This window comes from Rhynchophorus ferrugineus, unplaced genomic scaffold, assembly GCF_030347505.1.
Source record: "Rhynchophorus ferrugineus isolate W39M unplaced genomic scaffold, kcgeb_rfMv2 rfM11, whole genome shotgun sequence".
Lineage (NCBI taxonomy): Eukaryota > Metazoa > Arthropoda > Insecta > Coleoptera > Curculionidae > Rhynchophorus > Rhynchophorus ferrugineus.
Window position 1 is genome coordinate 28,674,134 of NW_027472590.1, and position 23,782 is coordinate 28,697,915.

General features: G+C 32.7%; 3 protein-coding genes across 7 annotated transcripts in view; 2 read left to right on the forward strand and 1 right to left on the reverse strand.

Annotated features, from left to right (window-relative positions):
- Nucleotides 1-6,319, reverse strand: part of LOC143205143 (ankyrin repeat and BTB/POZ domain-containing protein 2) — a 99,136-nt gene extending 92,817 nt beyond the window's left edge. Inside the window, exon 1 of the mRNA XM_076418235.1 lies at nucleotides 5,692-6,319. Within this exon, the coding sequence (XP_076274350.1) occupies nucleotides 5,692-5,879 (188 nt within the window). The 5' untranslated portion in view covers nucleotides 5,880-6,319. The remainder of the gene's footprint in view (nucleotides 1-5,691) is intronic.
- A 9,878-nt stretch (nucleotides 6,320-16,197) lies between these two features.
- Nucleotides 16,198-21,381, forward strand: LOC143205144 (uncharacterized). Of its 5 annotated transcripts, none has more exons than XM_076418236.1 (9): nucleotides 16,198-16,513; nucleotides 17,157-17,247; nucleotides 17,623-17,727; nucleotides 17,885-18,032; nucleotides 18,095-18,430; nucleotides 18,492-18,780; nucleotides 18,837-19,157; nucleotides 19,212-19,359; nucleotides 20,005-21,381. In XM_076418236.1, the coding sequence occupies exons 2-9, from the start codon at nucleotides 17,211-17,213 to the stop codon at nucleotides 20,241-20,243; spliced, it is 1,623 nt and encodes a 540-aa protein (XP_076274351.1). In that variant the 5' UTR covers nucleotides 16,198-16,513; nucleotides 17,157-17,210; the 3' UTR covers nucleotides 20,244-21,381. The 5 variants fall into 5 exon arrangements, with proteins under 5 accessions (XP_076274351.1, XP_076274353.1, XP_076274352.1 ...); XM_076418238.1 differs by having other exon boundaries at nucleotides 16,224-16,304; XM_076418237.1 differs by having other exon boundaries at nucleotides 16,496-16,940.
- Nucleotides 21,382-22,399: 1,018 nt separating this feature from the next.
- Nucleotides 22,400-23,697, forward strand: LOC143205157 (uncharacterized). Its single transcript, XM_076418258.1, has 3 exons — nucleotides 22,400-22,590; nucleotides 22,642-23,260; nucleotides 23,317-23,697. The coding sequence occupies exons 1-3, from the start codon at nucleotides 22,477-22,479 to the stop codon at nucleotides 23,568-23,570; spliced, it is 987 nt and encodes a 328-aa protein (XP_076274373.1). The 5' UTR covers nucleotides 22,400-22,476; the 3' UTR covers nucleotides 23,571-23,697.
- The last annotated feature ends 85 nt before the right edge of the window (nucleotides 23,698-23,782 follow it).

The window sequence follows — 23,782 nt, forward strand, 5'->3', positions numbered from 1 at the left end:
ACCACAGTTGTTATTTTTGTGGTGGGTAGATCGGCTGTATATAGAGGATATAGTCTTGGACCCAGCAGATACCTTGCGGAACTCCTGAATATATTGGATGTAATTCGGTTTGTTCATCGCCTTGTTTTACAGTAAAATGTCTATCAGTGAGATACAATTTCAGTAACTGATAGTCCGGATGAGGGAACATTTTCTTTAAATTAAACTGGAATCCCGTATGCCTTACTTTGTTAAAAATCTAAGATATGTCTAGGAAAGCAGCCGAACAATATATTTTGGCATTTAGGTCCATATTTACTTATTGCTAAACCCAAAATAAAGTTTTGAAATAATTTTTCTTTTTTTCTATTATTTAGTTTAGCTTCTTTATGTTTAGTTTCTTAAAAACTTTCGAGATTATCGGAAATAAACTGATAAGCCGGTAGGAGATGACATCTTCTGGTTTTTTATTCTGGTTTGAGATCCATTAATATTTTAACTACTTTCGAGGTGCTAGGAAAGTAATTAATTCGTAGCATAGCATTAAATATAAATGCTAATACTTTTATACCTTTCTCTGGTAGTTACTGTAAAATTTTACCGGCAATTAAACCATAACCAGGACCTCTTTAATATTAATCTGTCTCATTATTGTTTGTTCAACTTTTTTGACCTTAACATGGCCTTTTCATGCGGTAAGTCTATTTGAAATGGCTAATTTAGAAAGCTAGTCATTTTATTTTCGTCATGTTTTATCTAGCTCAGACTTGGAAAGTTTAAAAACATTTTTAAGTGTTTTGAGAAAAAGTCGGCCTTCTCATTAATTGGGCTTCTAGCCCAATTATTTTCATTTGTTTTAATAGGTGGGTTATGCTGCTAGAATCTCCTGAGCTTTTTTGTTGCTTTCCACAACGAATAGTCTGTAGCCTCAGTTGGTGTCAAATTTTCTAAGTATTTTCTAAGTATTCTTGAATGCCTTGGTTTTGTTCATTTTGTATCAGCTCTTGATCAGCTCTTGCAGCTCTCTTATTACCTTATTAAATTTTCTTTTATTCTCTTCAGTTCTTAGCTGTTTCTAATTCCGTCATAACTTTCTTTTCTTTTCCTATCTTTTTCTGAATTGTACATGATATATGTGTAATTTTTTCCTGGAAATGTTTCACTGTTAGGTTCACGGAATATGCTGCCTCCTGTATATTTTTTGTAATGTTTATTACTGTTATTTCTATAAGTTGTCTCTAAATAGTGGCCAGTTAGTTCTGTTATTGCATAGAGAAGGGGGTTTATCTTTGATGGTAATTTTTGAAGAAACTGTTTCTATTATTACTGAATAATCGAAACATGTATCTGCACGACCCTTTTTTCTATCAATATTTTTTGTAATACAGAAATCTATAGTATTGGGTTACTCATTTTCTCTGTCTGATAGCCAACATGGTTGTTTACCAGATATGTTGTAGATTATCTGTCTTTTAGCAGCTCCCTTACCTTTTAGGTTATTATTTTTGAACCCCACGTTACATGTTTTGCATTGTAATCTTCTCCGACTATAAATCTATTACCTAGTGTACTAAAAAGAGCTTTAAAGTATTCTGCTTTTTTGTTATGTTTAGGTGGGCACTAAATCGCAGACATTGGTCATGGAACAATGTAAAAAAATCAGTCCAAAATACGCTGGATATGGTTAGGATCTGTTAAAGATGTTTGTTACTGGGATATCCTATGTCAAATGTCATATTTATCAGGCATGGGTCCTTTTGACTAATCCCTACTTCGATCAATATTTCTTAACCTATTTATACAATCTTTTTGGTCGCGAAAAATATATCAAAAAATAAATTGTTTCAACGAACTATCGTTTTAACATTGAAAAACCTCTACGTTTTAGACATCAAATATACAATATTCTCTCTAGAATTTTATTCATGTTCAAATAGGCATAACTTTTAATAATTCCATCGATTTCGTTTAATGTAATTTGAGTTTTATCTGGATACTCGAAAGTTTTTTCTTTAACGTGATATATATTTAAGAACATAAATAACTTTTCCTTATAATAGAGATTTATACAAGTAGCATGTTTGAAACTCTAAAAAACAGCAAGCAACGGATATTGCACATAAAATTATAAATGTTGATGATTAGATGAAATCCGAAATGACGTGCACGACAACCAGAAAATAATGTACATTTTCTAATTACACGGATTAGTTGGTAATGAAAGCTTGGAAGATGTGACACGTGTTCCATGTCATTTAGTTTATTCGCACAACCAAATAACAACGATAATAATCATTCAGCGACTTCAGAATATGTCTTATTGCATCAGCCATAAAAAAATGTTTAAACCTCATTATCTTTTATTAAGAAGTTGTCCAAAAGTGAAACCACATTATTCAAGCAAAAGAAGCAAAGAGCTGATTGATAAGTAAACACCAAATTTATTGACGCATATTTATTGATCTAATTGTTACCTACAATGAAAGATGATTTTCAGAATTCAGAAAATATTCTGAATAATAGAAAGAAACAGATACAATAACTGAGTAATGAAGGAATACCTTCAGGAATTGCCTTCTTTACGGGAATCAACATATGAAGAGATATACTATATAAGAAACGAAGGTTAGAGCGCAGAAGCTATCTCCCTTCTATAAATGGAGAAAACACATACATCTACCATTCCTAATTTGGAAAGGGCGTTCGATAGAGTAAGAAAATAAACGTTATTTTAGAACTAATAGAAGTAAGTAATACAATTATAAGAATAATTTAAGAAAAACATAGGATAATCGCTGATGTTGTCATTGCAGAAAACATGAAATCCAAGCACATTCAAAACCCAAGCAGGGCCGAGAGCAGGCAAAAGTTTAAGCTCAACCCTATTTATAATGTTAATGGCTGATAACGAAATGTCAAAGAAAAAAACAGGTCTAGTGCATAAAAATATAACAGGAAAGGTCAGTAAGATATTTTTAGAATGATGTTTGAGGTTTGCGGATAATAATTGATTGACCAGAATATCTACAGAATATATTAAACCCATGGAATAAGACATTAAGAGAACACATAATATATTTCTTATCAATTACATCCTAAATTAGATATGCTTAGTACAATCTTAAAGTACGAATTAACTAAAAAATTAAGTACAATTTAAAATAAAATTAAACTACTTAAGCAGAAGTTAAGAATACACGTAAACACTAAACAAGTTCGTGTGGTTTGGTTCGATGCTTGGTGTGGTTGCTGTGATTTAGCCACCTTATTTCATATTTTAATGAGAAACTTAGACCCCTTCGTGTATCCATTTGATTTCGAGGCCATCGTTAAGCTCTTCGTTGGTTAAGTAGAAATAATCATTGGTAATTAATCATCGAACTTCTTTTCGGCTGCGTTGGATAACTAGATGATTTGATGTTTAGTGTAACCCCATATTAGTACCCCATAGGTCCAATTTGGCTTTATGATTGACTTATAAACCAATCTCGTTGATTTTAGGTCAAGTTGAGTGTATCTTCCGACTAAGCAGTACAGTTGCTTGATTTTGAATCTAATCTGCTCTACTTTTTGTCTAACATGGTGTCACCAATTTAAACTACCGTCAAGATGTATGCTGTAATCTGCTGTGAGTTGATTCTGCTTGAGAAATCGAGCTATTAAGCTGTATTTTCGAATCTCTAGTCCATTTATAAAACTTGTTAACTGCTACTTGTACTTTTTCTACAGTCTTAGGCAATATGTAATAATAATGAATAAAAGCAAAACGAAAGTCATTGTAAAATAAAACTATGAAAAATAAGTATGCAAATTGTGGAAAGACATATTTTTACGTCCCTTTAAATACTAATCGCATTTACAGAAAAAAGATACCAAGCAAACCAAAATGGAAATGTACAAAATAATATGCAAAGTTTCTCATTCAAAAGTGGTGATTTCAACAAAAAACGTTCTGGTAAACCGAAAAAGTTTGAAGATGTGAAACTGCAGGAATTATTGGATGAAAACCCAACAGAAACTCAAAAACAATTGGCAGAAGCGTTAAATGTGGCCCAAGAAACGATTAGCTGCCGATTACGAGCAATGGGGAAAATTCAAAAGTTGGGAAGATGGGCGCCACATCAATTGGGTGACAGGCAAATGGAAAATCGAAAAATCGTCTGTTAAATGCTGCTTCAAAGGTATTACCGGAAGTCATATCTGCAATAAATAGTGACTAAGCTCAAAAGTCATGGTAATTGCCTGACGAAGCCGACCGATCAACTCCAAGGCGAAATCCTTTTGGTCGTAAAACATTGCTCTGTGTTTGGAGGAACCAGAGTGGCGTGGGGTATTACGAATCTGCTGAAATAGCTAATGGTGATCGCTACCGATAACCGCAATCAAGGAAGCGTTCCAGGCCTTGCCCCGTCCGACTATCAATTTTTCAACAGCAACAGAATAAGTTAGAAAGTGGCCCGATGAATGGTATTGCTCAAAGAATATACAGTTTTATGTGATGATCATAAATTGCCTGGAAGATAGGCAAGATGTACAGAATTAAATGGCCAATACTTTGAATAAATACATTTTTCAATTTCCTTGGAATTTATGTGGATTTTTCCGAAACAAAAAACCGATTAATGACCTTCAGATACACCTCCGCACCTCACTTATTGAATAAAGGTTATTTTAACATTTAACATTTAATTAACACATTTAACAATTGGCAGAAGCGCTAAATGTGGCCCAAAAAATGATTACGAGTAATAGGGAAAATCCAAAATATGTGAAGATTGGTGCCACATCAATTGAATGACAGGCAAATGAATGGCAAAAGGACAAATTGTCTGTAAATCATGGTTATCACCTAGCGTAGCTGGCCGATCAACTCCAAGGTCAAATCATTTTGGTCGCAATACAACGTTTGATCGGACCAAAGTGACGTTGTGTATAACTAAACTAGTGAAATACAAACAAAAAAATAATAAATAATCAATATGCACAATTCATTGATCGAAAAATATTGAAAATTGGCATATAAACACAGTCAAGGAAGCGTTGAAAACATTTAGATGGGGCATATTATCACACCCGCTGCAGTGTCCAGATCTTGCCCCGTCGGACTATTAACTCTTTGCATAAATGGCACACGCGCTTGTAATGCAGCACTTCGCCAATTTCGAAAAAGTTAGAAAATGACTCGATGAATGATTTTGCTCAAAGGACAAACATTTTTTTGGAACGGCATCTATAAATTCCTTGAAAGGTAGCCAAGATATATAGAATCAAATAGCCAATATTATGGATAAATACGTTTTTCCATGTTCTTGAAAATTATGTAGTTTTTTTCCGAAACAGAACGGATATTGACTTTTCAGTACACCTGGTAATGATATTAATTCTAAAACTGAATTTTTTCTCCGTATCTGATGACCAAAATTTGAATTATCTTGGTATGTTATTACCCTGAGAACGTTAGAAAATAGTTGTTCATTTCAGTGGTGATTCACTTATTTAATAAGAGTTATTTTAACATTTTTACTGTACCGTGCACTGTGACTGCGGAAAATATATGAAACAAAACCAATCTCACAAAATATTTAAATAACCACGCGCGAAAAAATAGTACACCAACGTATAAAACCATTCACGAAACAATCTAACCTTTGTCTCCGACGAATAAAAGAACAATAGAACAGATATTCTCGGCCCGATCCGCTATAGACTCACCTTCTCGGTTTGGGCCTTAAAATTTCATGATTGGCATCCGTAATACACAGAGGATTAAGGGGTCCGCTCAAATGGTCAACTCCTGTCCAGTGTTCCTCTAACGATCCCGTGGAGGCACTCCCTTTCAAGGAAGACAACCCTTCCCAGTTTGATGGAGACTGACCGTTCTGCCCATTTGGCTGGGCCATGGATGAGACGGGGTCCTCTTTTCATAGAAACTCTACAGGATCTCTTAAAACGTATCGTAAAAGATGGGCGAATGATCATAATCGACGCGCGTACGCACCGGTGGCATTTTCGACCGTTCGCGGGTACACTGCCGAAGGAACAAGCTCAGATTTTTCAGTCACCACTGATTGATAATCCCATCTCGATCAACGGTACCCAGATTCCACCACCTTTAATCACTCGCACTGGTCACAAGCCGAAATCCGACACGGGGAGTCGGGACGACGCGGCAAGAGAAAAAAATGTAAATCGAACCACTCGGACACCGAAACCGAATGGGAAATCGTCGAAAATCCGATCAGCTGACGCCACAAACGACGAGAAAACCTGGTCGAATGTCGAAATATTTTCGATGGCAGTACGAGAGGCACGAAGTGGTCGCCGATACTCGGCCTGTTGTAAACATTAACTTTTGACCATCAATGCCGAACTGAAGGTATGGGTTCAGGTAAGCTTATAGACTAGGAAGGATCGACGAGCTTTTAGAGAATCTACCGACGATCGGAAACCAACGCTGTATTTAAGGTACAGTTTTTTTTCTCTTACATTAGACACGTTTAGATTATTTACTACAATATTAATTTATGATATTGGGTATGGAAAGAGTAATGGATAAATACATCAGTATCTATTCCCCTTTTTTTTATTACATCTTACATTAGATATGGTTAATCTTAATTTACAAATTAATGTATTGTTACTGTTCTGCTATAACAGGTGGGGCAAAAATTCCACTACCATTTTGATTGCGCGCCATCTTGGTTATCTGACGTTTAGCTCAGTGTCACTTCAACTATTATGTTTTGTAGACTTCCAAATTTTAATATGGATATATATACGCCACAAGAACGAGCATAAATAGTGACAATATTTATTGAAAATAATCGTTCCGTTATTGCCATTCAGCAGAAATTGCGTCAAAAATATCCTAATCGTCCAGTACCTCACAGAACCACAATGTATCGTTTATATTGCGATTAACATGCGAACAGCAAACAAACCTCGTTATGGAAGACAACGCACGTCTCGTAACGCTGAAAATGTGGCTCTGGTGCGCGATAGTGTTGCAGAGTCTCCAGAAACATCAATTCGGAGACGTGGTTCCCAGTTACACATTTCTGCACGCAGTGTAAGGCGAATTTTGAAAATGTTCGCGTACGAACTTCAATTGGTCCAAAATTGCTACCGAGAAATCCTGACCAACGAATTGAGTACAGTAATGCAAACCTAAGGCTGTCTGGTGAAGTTAAGTCTGGTTAATTAAATAAAGATTAGTCCTCTAAAATGATAACGAGCGATAAAGCCCATTTTCTTCTCAGTGACCACGCCAATAAACATAACAGTCGATTTTAGGGAACACCCAATCCTCAATTAATTCGTGCAACATCATTGCATCCAGTAAAAACAACTGTATGGTGTGGTATTCATGCTGGAAACATCATTGGTCCCTATTTTTCTGAAAATGACCAAGGTGTTGCAGTTACTGTTACTGCTGAACGATACCAAGACCAAAAATGGAAGAGCAGGCCTTGCTCCAACCAGAAGACATGTGATTCTAGCAAGATGGAGACACAGCACACATAGCTCGTTCAAAAATTCAATTATTGAATGTCGTTTTTCCACAAAGACTAATTTCGCGACGTGGCGATTTAGCATGACCAGCCATATCTCCGGATTTAATAGCATCAGACTTTTTCTTATGGGGTTTTATAAAATCAAAAGTTTATGTGAATAAGAATAAGAATAATAAACGACTCAACATCTTAAAGACAACATTCATCACGAAATTGAAGAAATTCAGCCTCAGATAGCTGTATTTTCCAGGCTCTAATCCATTTGTAGATCTTGTTGTTCGCTACTTGTACTCTTTCTACAGCTTTAGACAGTTTTGCCATAATAACTGTGTACTGTAAGTACTGTTCCTTTTGTTGTTCGGATATCAGCAATATAGATCAGATACAAGAGTGGTCCCAAGACATTACTCTGGGAAACTCTAGCCGAAAGAGATTTCAGTGTTGAGAATGCCCTTTCATGTGAGACTCATGTGAATATTATGGCAGCAATTGGCTCCTTTTGGTCAAAATACTCGGTCAAAAACTTGTGAAACGTTCAGGAAAATTGCAAGGCAGTGTTTCTTTTCTTTTCATGTCTTTTTCTGTCTTTCAACAACCGCTGTTACTCAGTGCACTTGGTCGATTGTCGACTGGTGATTTCGAAATCCAAACTGGAAATCTGTTATAACTATAAATGGGTTAACATGTCTTAACAACAGTTTCTCAAATAATTTTGATACCAGGTACCAGAAAAATAGGCCTGCAAGATCCAACTTTAAGGTTTTTTAAGCATAATTATTCGAGCAACCTTAAGACATTCCGGAAGATTCTTCAGTCTCAAACAGGCACTGAATATGTATGTCAACATGATTATTGATTTAGAATTGACGTTTTTTAAATTTCTATGGCAATCTTTGAATCAATATACATTGTAGCAATTTTTCTCAATAAATATATTTTTAAAATGAAAAAATTATCTCACTACATGCAAACACCTAATATTAGACTGATCAATACATTACCGATAATGAATCTGAAATTTACCAGTTAGTCTAGAAGCTTGTAATAACGATCTAAAATTATTGTTTCTTCTGAAGAGTTTCTTTTGCGTGCCAAAAATTGTTAATAACACTCTCCTAGTCGATTTCTGACATGAAATCGAACTGAAGAACCAGGTTAACAGCACACCTTAACCTCATTTTTTATTCAGAATATCTGTCACTCAAGTCTTATCCATATATAGTCCGTTCAAAGTTATTTTGTACATACGTCCTTTAAATTTGTGACATCGAAACGTCGCAATGTTGCCGCATCAACTCTGAGTTTTAGTTCAGTTTGGCTTTGACATAGAACAAAATTTTAATCTACATAAAATAATTCAACAAAAATATTATCAAATATAATTTATTTTACATTATAGTACATCTAAAACTACAGTTAATTATACAGCCACAATAGTTTATAGGTTAGAGTTATAACCTCTTTGATCACTATTGCTTTCAAGAATTTGACAGGCTCATTCGTTTACGTGTTCGAACTAATCATTGAGTCTCTTTCTAACTAGAATAAAATGAGAAGGAAAATATTATCTGATTCTAAAACGAATTTACTAAAACGAGTTGACATAGAATAATTATCTTCTTATCCGTGATACCTTCTCTTATCCATAATAATAGTTTGATATCAGTGAACTTGGTATGTTTATCAATCTTCTGTCTTGTTTTATGATCATTATAAAGCTTATAAGTGACACTGAATTTACCGATTTAAATCTGCAAAATGCGAATCTCCTGAATATAACGTAATGAATGAGGAATGCCTGTCGTTACAAGTTTCATATTTTAACATAACAACAATTTTAATTTTATTATTTTTAAAACCATTTGTCCTACAAAAAAACAAAAACTCGACTCAATATGATGACTATTGCACTTCACGATACTCTTACTTTCTAAAAAATATTCACAATAACACTAGAATCTCTCAATCCAACTAAAACCTCAATACATAAAATAACAAGATGACAAATAATATATTATCAAGTTTTTCCCTCATCTTCTATCTTAACATTAGAAAAGCACTTAACCTCAAACCGATTTCTAAATCAGCCATGTTCCCTTCAATACCTTTAGTGGTTATTTACTTCTTCCTACAACCTCTAGATAAATATCTGCATATATGAGGTAACTAAAACCAACCCACTAAAACCTCAATACATAAAATAACAAGATGACAAATAATATATTATCAAGGTGTTTTAGCAAGTTTATACAAGGTAAACAACTTTTTCCCTCATCTTCTATCTTAACATTAGAAAAGCATTTAACCTCAAACCGATTTCTAATTCAGCCATGTTCCCTTCAATACCTTTAGCGGATATTTACTTCTTCCTACAACCTCTAGATAGATATTTGCAGATATGTGGGTATTGCCATTTAATAATCTACCTCCTCGATAATCAATATGTATTGTAATATGTAATATTTATTTACAACTAATTTTTGTAATTCTAATTATTACTAAAAAACCTTATATATGTGAGAATTTAGCCAGAAGCAACAAGGAAGTTTTCCAAAATCAATTGTCCCGGATTAAGAAATAATAACAAACACTTTCACTGAAATAACTTAAAATATTTAGATGCTAATTTTTTTTTACTCTTTGTGGTTTCACAATCTGCCCTATAGGCAATAAGTATTTCTTATGTCGATATTATATCTACATGGCATGTAGAAAATCACTTCATTGAGCGATCTCCTGTAGAATATATTATCTTGATTAATTAGTCTTATTCTAAAGTCTACATATGTCCAGTAATCAGATCAGGTGGTGTTAAACGTTTTAATCTACGCACTTCACTATCACGGCGCATATTTAGCTGGTTAGCGAGTATGTTGGGATGCACTGATGCACACTCTTTCGAAGTACTTCACACAAACACGTTGCATTACACACGTTATAGGTTCTAGAGGAATATCGCGTTGTATCACTTTATTTGAAATATAGTACGGAGCATCAACGATGGCACGCAAAACTTTATTTTGGAACCGTTGAATGATGGATATGTTAGATTTGCTAGCGGTATCCCATAGTTGGATTCCATATGACCAAATGGGCTTGAGTATAGACTCATACAGCAATACCTTGTTATCTAATGATAACTTGGATTTGCGCCCGATGAGCCAATACATTTGATATAATTTACGTCCAAATTGTTTTCGTTTAGAGAATATGTGCTTCTTCCAGGTTAGGCGTCGATCTTAGTGCATACCAAGATATTTAACATGCTCTGCTTGAGGGAGTTGACGATGATTGATATTCACTGGTGGACATGTTCTTCTACGCAGGGTAAACATTACATGGTTGGATTACATTTTGTTTCATTGGCTTTAATACGCCATGTCTTCAACCATAATTTTATTTGCTCCAGGTGGGTTTGTAGGTATATTGATGCTTTGACTGGATCTTCATGGGATTCTAAGATTGCTGTGTTGTCTGCGTATGTTGCCACAGTAGCTATTTTTGTGGTGGGCAGATCAGCCGTATACAGAAGATACAGTACTGGACCCAGTACACTACCTTGCGGAACTCCTGAATATATGGGATTTAATTCCGTATGTTCATCGTCTTAATTTGCAATAAAATGTCTATCAGTGAGATACGATTTTAGTAACTGCGATGCTAATACACTTCTAAATCGATCACTTATGTGACAAGATCTCTCAGCGATCAGGGCTAACCGCTACACAACTTTAAGAAATCGCAACAAAACATGTTTGGTCTTTTTAGTATTGTATTGTGTTACAGATACTGTGGATCACCAAACTCTTATAGTTTCAATGACCAAATGTAATGCTGATGCAAAAGAATAAGTGATTACACTTATTTAGTACTCATGCGCTTTACGTTTGTCTTTTATCGATAAAATCCATTATAATCCATCTATTCCCATCTACTCTCTTTTTTATCCCAAAATTAGACAAAGCTGAATATACAGATTAGTGTAAATCGATATCGTTCCCCCTCCATCCATAGCAAGGGCTGATGGCAAGGCAAGGGGATGCCCTATTAGCACAGCGTTTTAGACCAGTTGAAGAATCAAATCATGAGATGAGAAGTCAAAAAAAATATTATAAAACCCCTATGTATGCTTACCACCACTCCCTATCCAAAAAGTAGTAATTCACACCTCTATAATTTGAAGCCATTAAATACTGACACATAAATGACCTGCAAACGCAGTCCTGAAAACCGTAAGAATACACAACCTACAAATAACTGAATGAACAAACCCTAAAAATCTCAGAGCTCCAAGAAACTGACAAATTAAAAGTAACATAATAAATAAATAACTAAAGCATCTTTTATTTAAAAAAAAACAGAAAAAAGACTTAAAATCTAAAACATTCTATATCACAATATTAATAATGAAAAAAATTATATCAATATTTGATTTGTTTTTCATTATTTTAAGTCATTATTGCGTTATCTTTACATTTGTTAACTTGGTAATTCGTAAAAATGTTGTCCAGTCCCAACATGAACATCATCTCTGAGTCCCAGTCACCCACGAATTATTCTTGGTTTGGACTCTTTGCTATAAACTATTGCAAACCTTCATTCCCAGAAAAGGATTCGAACACTAAACAATTTTAGCATAGCACGTGCTTGCCAACGTCACCAATACTGACTGAATATTTAAATTATAACGATATAAACATTATTTTGATGATATAAAAACGATATTGTTTTCTTGGCTGTCCATTATATTAAAATAGATAATTATACCATTTAAAATCCATATAAAAGTAAATTGTTTGATACACAAATAAATGGTTGTAGTTTCAATTAGCGCGCTCCCCAAAAAGATAAAATGAAATGTCCAATCAGTTCAACTTAAGACCCAATGCTAATCGATTACTAAACTGGCCAATAATGGCCTTCCGGTCAGAGATAATCGACCTTATCTGCTGGGATTACGCACATTATGCGATCGCCAGTAAAACTAAGAACTGCCATTATTCGCAGTTACCTCTCTCTTTTACATTTCCAAGTTAGAATCGTCATTATCGAAATAAAAAGAATAGATATAAAATAACTTAGAACTGCGATAATATAACCTTCACGATCAATCGCTGTCAATTAACGACATACGTCAACAATAAGGACACTAACCTTAAAAAGTCAATCAAACATAATATATTATAATAAAACAAACGTCTACAGCATAAATAATTAAATCAAATGAATTTTGATAAAAATCAATCAGGCATAACGAAAACTAACATACTCGTATCAGATTAAGAACCGTCCTCGTCTAAAGCACTGTGTCTGATTTTTTCTTGACATCAGTCTGGCCTTAGGGGAATTTCGGAAGACATTGCAAGAGGGGAATTCTTGTGGCATACCATCGAATTTGTAGATCTAAAACGCACAATCGTGTCAAACGGACCTGATTGTTGTTTGACTTTGACATTTAACGTCTATTCCGTTACCGATCGACCCGATCAAGAAAAATAAAGTACTTTATTATTTTTCTAGTTAACATTCCTGAAATTAATTTGTAACAAACCACCGTAATTACGAGAAACATAGATTTTGGGAGAGAAACGTATCAGTTGATATTTGTACTGTTTCAACAAGGAGCTTTAAACAAAAATTATTAAAGCATATATATTTAAGGAGCGCCGTCTATGGTTCGGAACTCGACGGTCAACCTCATGGAATTCGAAACTGGTTTTGACCAACAATGAGAAGTTGATGGCTCGGGCGTAGTGCCCAAAAAACGCTACCATTTAACATTTTCATTATAATTTACTGGTTGCGGTTGACCTCAACTCGCGTGTTAATAAAATAATTGATTAATTATTGACTTTCAGTTAGGTCCCTAGCGTACCGATTATGCACTGGCTGCATATAAGCGATTTAATTGAGGCAACTCTGGAACAGAAAAATCTCCTTTCAACCCAGGGATATTATTTCTCGCCGAATACCGACATCACAAAGCGCTCCCATTGATGTAAAATGAGAATAAACCCATGTAATATCCCAAAGATTACAACGAAAGGTTTTATAATACTATATTTATTTTTAATAATCGCAGAGAATAAAACCAGTAGTTTATTGTCAAATAAACATATTTTATTGGGGTATATTTAGTTGCATAATAATAAATAACACTAATATCTATTTGAATATATAGCATAATAAATAACCAAATTATATAATAAATACTAAATTATGTGTCGAATTATTATCAGTACATGAATAAAATAATAAAATATGCTATCTATTTTTAGATACTATATATTTGTGAAACATTATAAACTTAATTTAAAAGAAATATAAATAATAAAATAAAGGAAACATAAATATATATAATTAATGCATTCAAAAATAAACGATTTGAAATGAATTAATGTTTTCTTCGGTAAATTAATTTGAGATACTGAAATTAAAAAAAAACTATATCTGCACCATCTATGGACTACTATACAAATCAACGCGTTCCATTAGTAGGAATGATCTTTCACAAACGCTTTTAGTAAATGATAGGCCCGCTAGATGTCCCAACAAATAGTATAAAGGTAATAAAACAAATTAAAATTACCCTGTTTTAAAGCCTTCCAAAGATTATTAATAACATCGAGTATTTTCTGATCGGATTAAATGTATTCTGACTTTCACAGTTACTGTCAAAATATATCGACCTGCCCAAAAGTCAAGTTATATTAACAATTTCTATACCTACCGCAACAGTGGTACCTGTACCCTAAACAATATAAAATACCACCCCTAAGGATATTCGACCCTCTCCTAACACAATACCACCTGTTGTAATACTATCAAGAGTTTTCGCATGCCCACCTAAATGTTCAATAAAAATTAAAAAGTTTTCTTAAATTCGGATATAATAGTAATGTTGACATATTCGTAAAAGTACATAATTCTTATTACAGGCTATCAAACTAAATATTTTAGTAATTATATTGTCCTATAAAACTTTTCAATACTTGTATTAATCGTAAATTCATCAAAACCACAGCCCTAATCTAAAATTAAAACATCTCTTATTGTCGGATGTATATTTACGCAAACAACATACCGACTCCTAGTTGATGAATAACTAAGACTGGCAATTTGTGAGCGTTAAAATTGAAATTTAGCGGAAGGCATTGCGAAAACTGTAAAGAGAAAACGTCTGTTAAGAACCCGCTAGTCGAAGAACGCGGTTTCGTTCGATCCCATTCCCAAGTCCTGTGTCTCAAGATGGGTGCGAACGGAACGTTTAAAAATTTGTTAGTATTTCATTACTACAGCGAAGGCCATAGGAAAATTGCACTGTTTCGTCTTATCTTGAAAACATAGATTCGCATGCAACTGATGGACGTTGCTGTTAATCCTTGTTTTTTTTTCTAATTATTTTATTCTGTAATTCAAAAAGAGAAACACGACGAATTTGTGGGGAAATTTACGCAACAACATCGCTCCCATCTCTAGAGGTAGAAGACAGGACCGGGATAGGTTTTTTGATTGAATTTTGAGTTTTAATTTAACTACCATATCGTTTTTATTTTAACACTAACATGAAACACAAATTAACTTTAAACTAAAACTGTCTAATTACCATAATTTAATATGTATTTTATATAATCTGCAAATATATACATTAATAATTAATTTTAAAATGTATTGCTAAATATATAATCTGTTAATTTTATAATTTCAAATTTACTCTAAAATACAAATTAACTTTATACTAATGCTAGCTAATTATTATGAACACATATTAACTTGATTTAAAATAAAATAATTTTAATTTCATAAAAATAAGAAAATATGTTTGGAAAAATATGTTCAAAAATAAAAATTCTATTTTATTTCCAAGTTCATATAAATTTAAATTTATATTTAAATTATAAAGTTCAAATAAATTTTCTATTTTATTGTTAATTTAAGATTAATTTTAGTTAATCAACAATCAATAATTAAATATGTCGCAATGCGACGTTTATTTTAAAATTAGTATAAATTACAAAACTTTATAATAAAACTGTGTAGTTACCACAAATTAGTATGTGATTTGCTTGATTTAAAATAACACCATAATATCAATTCAATAAAAATAATGATTTTTAGAAATATACTGTCATAATTTTTGTATTTACCTATAATAATAATGTACTATTAAAAAAATATTTTTCAGGTACAAACTATTCATTGCTCAATAAATTTATCTGTCCTCAGAATAATCTGTTTGTCATTATTTCTGCATTTTCGCAAGATAACATCAGCAACATAAAAACATTTATTGGAAGACGGTAAATTATTCCGAAGAATATTTTGGTAAGGTAATATTACCAATCTTAAAATGATAATAAAAAACCACCTCAATATATGGCATAATTAATAATAATATACACTAAAACTGACTAATTATCAAAAATAATTTAAGAAAATTAAAAATATACTGCAATAATTGTTTTATTTTACTATGATTAATTTGAATCCTCTTACTTTTTTTATTTTAATACATCTTAAAGAAATAATTCGAAACAAATAATATTCACACATTAATAGATCATTTTTAGGTAATATTTATAGCAATGTATAGTTTTAAACTAATAGTTGTATTAAATATATGTACCACACAAATAAATCTTAGATTTTATATGTAAACTTAGATCACTCTGTACATCAGCTGATCTAATATATCCATTTAAATACGACTTATCAGAATCAAAATATAAACCTGCATTATTTTAGTGTTGTGTTTATTATAACTTAATTATGACAGAACTCAAGCATTTCCACATACATTATCCATAAACGGTATGCTAAACGTTCATACAGGCGTGTTTTCGGTTGAGTCTTCCCGAAATTGGCCGATACCTACTCCGGTCCTGTCCAGGGCCACGATCCCACTTCCCCTGCCAGGTCAGCGTTAACCTGGAACGGTTCGAAAAGCGGTCAACAGAATGTGTACAGGTGTTTTTTAACATAGCTTGTAGTTTCACAATTTCGTTCAGTCCCAGTCCCAAGTAAGTAGGTTCGTTCGGTTGCCACAAATGCACAAGCGTAGACTTTTACAGGTTATGTAGGCCCGTGAAATGTAATTTGTTGATATCTAGTGCATAAAAGTGCAGTGTTCTCATTAGGGACATCCTCGTATCCCAAATAACGTTATTCCGAACGCGATTTTCTGCTTACGTGGTTGACTCAATACCGCCTTATTCCGACCAAATTTCCGTCAGCCTTCGATCCGCCAGGAATACGTTATCATCCCAGAATTGAATCACGCCGTTTTTAAGTGTTATAAATAATTGTTTTGTGACGTAATAGTTTGCAGACCGACTTTTCAATTTGGTGTTGGTCGGCCAGTGGCGATTTACATGACCCGCCGAGAAAAATAGGTTACTTCAAAGCTGGGCCCCTTCTGGTTGTTGAACTGAATATTTTGCAACAACAGTTAGTTAAGAGTTTGTATTGCTGAAATTCTCTAGTTTCTAAGGCGTTTTTATGTCCGCAAAAAGCTTATTGGGTCTAGTTTTTTTTATTGGTTTGTTTATATGCCAGGATTTTATGATATTTATGTATACAAATAGTAGTTACTGCGTTTGATAAGTTTATTATAATAAATAATTTATAGGAAAATATTTTTGTTTTAAAATGGCAATTTTACAGGCTGTTGATGGCATCACAAATTCAATCAAAAATTAAGCACAGCCACAGGTGATCATGGCCAACACTGCCACAGAAAATGAGGCAGACTCAGGTATGTTAATTACATCTAATTAATTAATTTTATTTGTAACATTGGGCTAACCATCACCAATAGTAAATGAAGGGAAAGTTTTTAAATGGAACTTGTTGCCAAATATATTGACATATAAACCTGTTTTAGAAAAAGGGATTTTTCAGGTACAAATTATTTAATTCTTAATAGTTTTATCTATCACCAAAATAGTATGTTTGTTATTGTTGCTGTATTTTTCAAAGATAATATCAGCAACATAAAAACATTTATTGGAAATGTCCTGAAGGATATATTTAGACAAACTAGTATTACCAATTCTAAAATGCTATTGAAAACTACCACAATTTATGACATAATTATAACCGTCATAATAAATATATAAACGTTTTATAGGCAGTAGTATAGCAGTTACAACACAAGAAAGTACCACTCATGAAGATGCAGATCAAACTGAAGACAAAGTAACTGGATCCAATACAAATTACGATTCATCTGAAGGTACATAGCATTTATTGGAACTAACTAAAATTTTACCTACCTGTCCCTATAATATAGTAATAAAATAATCACATTATATTGCCCAATAAATATAATAACCAATCCAGTTAATTATATATATCTTGAATTCAATTTAAGCACATCATTGTGCTTTTAGGTTCTCACAAGTGCACTAGATGCGATTTTGAGGCATCAACTGCTTCAGCACTGACAAATCATTTAACCATATCACACACTACAGTTTCAAACGAAGCAGAAATGGAAGTCGCAGAAAATAATAATCCACCTGCAGACAGAGTTCATAGGTGAAGGCTTTTAAATTGTTCATGCAGCTTACGGTGATTTCTAATGTGATATTTTTGTGTAGGAAAATGTTTGAGTGCGACGTGTGTAATATGAAGTTCTCAAATGGCGCGAACATGCGCCGGCACAAAATGAGACACACCGGAGTCAAACCATACGAGTGCAGGGTATGTCAGAAGAGATTTTTTAGAAAGGACCACCTCGCCGAACATTTCACGACACACACGAAAACTTTGCCGTATCACTGTCCGATCTGCAACCGGGGCTTTCAGAGACAGATCGCGATGAGGGCTCATTTTCAAAATGAACATGTTGGGCAACATGATCTGGTTAAATCATGCCCTTTGTGTAATTATAGGGCTGGGTCTATGAAAAGTTTAAGGATTCACTTTTTCAATAGGTAATATTCCTTAACTAACTCACCATGTTTTTTAAACATCCATATTTTGTTGTTCTTGCAGACACGGTATTGACCTAGATAATCCTGGGCCCCCGGGATCTCCCAATCAGTTACTAGCAGCTGCAGCTCAACAGTCCTTCGGACCTGTAGATGGTGCCCTTAATTCGCTCAATCAACTTACCACCAATCTCTCTGTTAGTGTTACGGGAGGCAATGCCAATTTTAGTGATTCTGGTGACTCCACTGGTGCAAGGAGTACAGATAATGCCACGCCTCCGATGCATTTTTTAACACCTCACGTGGAGATATCAATGGCTGATGCGCCGTCCACTGTTTTTTCCCAATCAGCAGTAAGCCCTTAAAAAGTAATTTCAAGACATGTTATCTCAAATCGTGCGACTTATAGGGTGACCAACAATTATCGACAAGTCAGTCACAAGGAGAGGCTTCACAGAGGTTACCCAACGGTGATTGTCCAAATTCACCTCAGTCGGCCGATTCGAACTCAAACGCGCCATCCAGTAGTCACATCCAACCGAGCTCGTTAAGAATGGAACAAGAAACGAGCATAACCCCATCAATATCTCTGATACCTATAAAACAGGAACCAGGGGAGGATTATAATAGTGATAGTTCTAAGAGGAACGGACCCGTAAATTTAAGTACCTCGCCTTCTAACAGTCTGCAAATGAATGCCACAAGCAGTAGTTTGAGTTCGTTAATTAAGGTATGTTAAATTGTGTCTGACCTATTTGGAATTTCTCTATCTGAATTGTTTCAGGTATCTCCATTAAAAAGCCTTCTTCGAGACGATTTGAAAAGGAAAATTATATCCAGGAGTAATTCAGCTAGTCGAAGTCGATCTACGGTATCACCAAATGCTAATAATTCGGATAGTTCACCGACTGACGCTAACACAACAACGAATGGTATGTTGGTTCCATCCATTTATTTTTACTTGTTTTTGTTTTTCTTTATAATTAATTTACAGTGCTGGTTAAGTTTTTTTTCTCTATTTATCATAGTATAAAACAATACATCTCTCAATAGTCTCTCATTTACTTCTGGGTAAGCTTCACATTAAATTCATTGACGTTAATGATTTGGGTCTGTATTTATTTTTAACAGCTTTTCTCTAGCTAGTATATTGCCATACCATAGTATGACAGAAAACATATGAAATTAAAGAATAATTTTTTGAAATCCATTATCTCTCGCTGAAAATGTTGATGACAAGAACAGAATAAGGTATATTGTGAAATATATTTTCATCAGTATTTGTTTCTGATAATAACTCATCGTTATTAATACATTTTTGGTCTCTATAATAATCGATCTGTCTTAATTTGACAATATACTTCACAGTGACATTTATGAAAAACCAAACGTCATCTGTCACCTTTGGTACCTAACTTGACACTTTTGGTTTTGTTTATTTGTTTATATTATGTATACAATATTTTTGTTCAACCTTGTATTTAATATGGAAACCAAGTTTAGATTTTACCGTTGAACAATAATCTTGAATAATTAAATATTTAAAGATATCATTATAATTACAATATTTCGTGCAGGAGCAATCACTTCCACGGGACCTGAACAGCCATCGGACTCATCTAGTCTGTGGCGTATTGTTGGCAAACGATCATTACAGTGTGTCTTTTGCGGAATCGGCTTTCCGGATCAGACACTCTACTTTCTTCACAAAGGCTGTCACTCGGACTCAAACCCGTGGAAATGCAACATTTGTGGGGAACAATGCTGTAATGTGTATGAATTCAATTCTCACTTATTAAGCAAAAGTCATCAGTAGCAATCATTTTGGATCATATTGAATGAAGGTATGGTATAAATATTGATCCTGCTGTGTACGAGAAACTGCATTTTGCGAAACACATTCCTTTTATAGCCCTGATCTTGTTATGTTTTATTATGCGGTCAAATTTTATTGTATAGAATTTATTTTTGATAGCTTTGTAGATTTCCAATCGATACTTTACATTCCATTTTTTAGAACACTATTTTATATTATTGACTTAAAATAGCTTATATACAAAACAAAGTGATAACATTGGTAAAGCAAGAATTTAAAATAATGTATGGTACAAAGATGCAAATTTAACATTTGTATATATTACATATATATTTGGGGCCTTATATCAGTGATCAAACTACAAGAAACTATATGCTCATTTTGAAAGCTCAAGTAATGTACAGCAAACGTTTACCGATCCTGAAGTTTCGTCAAAGAACTCATTAATAATAAAACTATATCACTGAGTTGATGCTCACGAAAATGTTCGTTTCCTTCACGTTTGAATGGAAGAATTGTTATTTCGAACAATCGAGATAGAAATATTGTGATGAAATGTAATATTAACATTCCTAAAAAATGTTTGAAAATTTTTTTTGATAATCATTTGTTATTATTAAGTGCCTATGACATAAAACTCAACTTTATGTGCATAATATGAAACAATGTCCGTCCAATATATATTGTTGAAATTCGAATATTTAATTATCTTTGATATAAAGTTAATTCTTTTATATAAGTACATTATATATATAGTAGATTTATAAGTATAATAAATAGTTAATGTAAATTCCATTGTTAACAAAAATATTAAAGATTACCCTAAAGTGACAAGCTGTTGTAAAATATTTTTTATAAACTTACTTTTCTTTGAATCTTAGCCATGATTATAACATTCTTTGAGACATTCCATTTAAATTTTGTATAGATTTATTTATTTTTGTGCAATACATATCTGTATATATACATATATATATATACTTTTGGATGCTAGGGAATGAGAATTTTTTGCTTTGTAATGGCATTATCTACAAACTTTCCTCTATTTTATTTATTTGTATTTATCATAAGTTAGTAAATTTGTAAAGATATTTTTAATTTTCGGTGATTGGGTTAATAATAAAGTTTTTAAACAAACATTTTTTTGAATTTTATTCATTGTTCATCCTGTATGATTATGATTAAACTTTGTATCCCAATATAGTATTTCCACTTATACCTGGAGTGTTGATATCCTCTTCATTATTGGTCAGAGAAAAAATAGTTTCCCTGATATAGATGACTGATATCTGTAGTAATACTTATTCAATGAAGTCATATTGTATAGCGCATTTGAAAAGTGTTATCCTCGTTCAAAATATGTCATTTTTTGACATTTTGACATGTGTTACACTTTGACGACCTACAAGGGGAAACTGATAGGATTGGAGAGCAATTCATCGTGAGAGCTGCTTGATCGTTCGGTTAAAAAAACAACCTGATTGATCAATAGAGAAGAAGTTGGACTCTCACAATAACTATATAACAACTATACAATAATGCTAGACATCTTTAGACAGTATACTTATTTAGACATACGTCTTTAGTGACATACCTTATCCGACTACCATTTGTTTTATGCAAACTGTCATAATGGCATAAAACTGGCTTCAATAGAGATTAGTGTTTAAAATGTATATGAATAAATTCTCTTTGGATATGTTAAGAAAACTAACAACAAACATTTCTCAACAAACCCATAGTAGCACTTAGCGCAAATGCAGATAATTACATATAACAACTAATGAACACTTAAACAACTAAAAAATGTATAACGCTTAGAACAGATCTATTCATTCATAACATTATATAGTTTACCCAAACATCAATTTTTAATTCGATTGTATTAGTTAAAGAAAATTTTAAGTAAGTATTATTTTAGTATAGTATATATATAGTATTTATTTTAAGTAAGTCTACAGAAAAGTGTATTACTTCTGTTTAAATATAAGTCTCACATATATTAATTCATTTATTTCTAATATAATTAAGGCATTACATAAAAATTTAATCACAGAATATATTTAATATATTATTAAATTAATATAATATTCAATAGATGGCACTACATTACAACAAAAGGAGAATTCTTTTCTAAGTGTCATCAAAGTGCTTAAATGTTAATTTGTTGATGTTTTGCACAAATGAGGGTAACCTAAAATATAAATAGGAAGAGTAGCAAATAATTATTGAAATGAACTTAAAAAGTGTATGTAGAACGTGTTTAAGGACACCAAAAAAATTTATATATTTATTTCAAAACAACGACACTATAATTGAAAGAATAAAAGCAATATCTACAATAGAGGTGCTTATTAAATTACAACAAAAATATTATAGTTACAAGTCTTCATTTTAGATTCAAGACATTAAAGAATTATCTTCCATTATCTGTGATGAATGCGTTGAAAATATAAATAATTTCTATAATTTCCAAAAAGTAATAAGAAACACTAATCATGACTTACTTTATAGACTAGAGATGTTAAAAAAATCAAACTACTGCACAAAACCCAGGAGTATAATTAAGTCTGGAAACCATAACAGTGATATGAGCGAAATTAGTGTAGATTTTAAAGATGAAAAGCAAGAAATCATGAATAGTAATAGTTATATATCCGGACTGGGAATGTCTTTAAAGACAGCTTTAGCCACAAAAAAGTTATTTAAGTGTCATAACTGTAATGAGATATTTAATTCCAAGTCTGAACTATATAATCATAGAAGAAATAAACATGTTGCATCTGGAATCTGTAATATATGTGGAATTAAAGTTAGAGCAGATAACTTGAGAAAGCATATAAAACTACACTCGGAAGGGCCTTGCAAATGTGATCAGTGTGATAGAGTCTTGAAGAACTCTGAATCCCTAAGAACCCATAAACTATTACATTTAGAGGATACTTATACCTGTGAGATTTGTGGCAAAACATTTAAATTAAAGAATGAACATACCAGGCATTTAAAAAAACATCAAGGTTAGTCACTGATCTATCCAAATGTCAGAAAGTTTTATCATAGCAAACTATTGCAGATCCAGATTATACCAAAATGCCCTGCTCAGTATGTGGCAAAAAAGTACATAATCGTAGAAAACATATGCTTACCCATACAGGAGAAAAACCTTATTGTTGTATATTTTGTAATAAAGACTTTAGTACATCGTATGCGTTAAAAGTCCATATCCGACAACATACAAATGAAAGGCCTTACACGTGTAAATATTGTGACAGTTCTTTCACACAAAAAATATCATTGATAACCCATTTAAAAAGTAAGCACTCCTAAAAAAGGCTGGGAGTTTCACAGGTATTTTTATTTTTACTGTTACTTTTAATTCAATTGTTTAGTGCTTGTTTTTTTTGTACATTTGTAGATATATCTAATAGAAAATATAACTTATTTATTATTTATATCTCGTTTGTTTATGTTTAACAATTACTCAAATACAGGAAACTGAAAGATATACATTGTTGCAAAAATATTTAGAGATCCGTGGA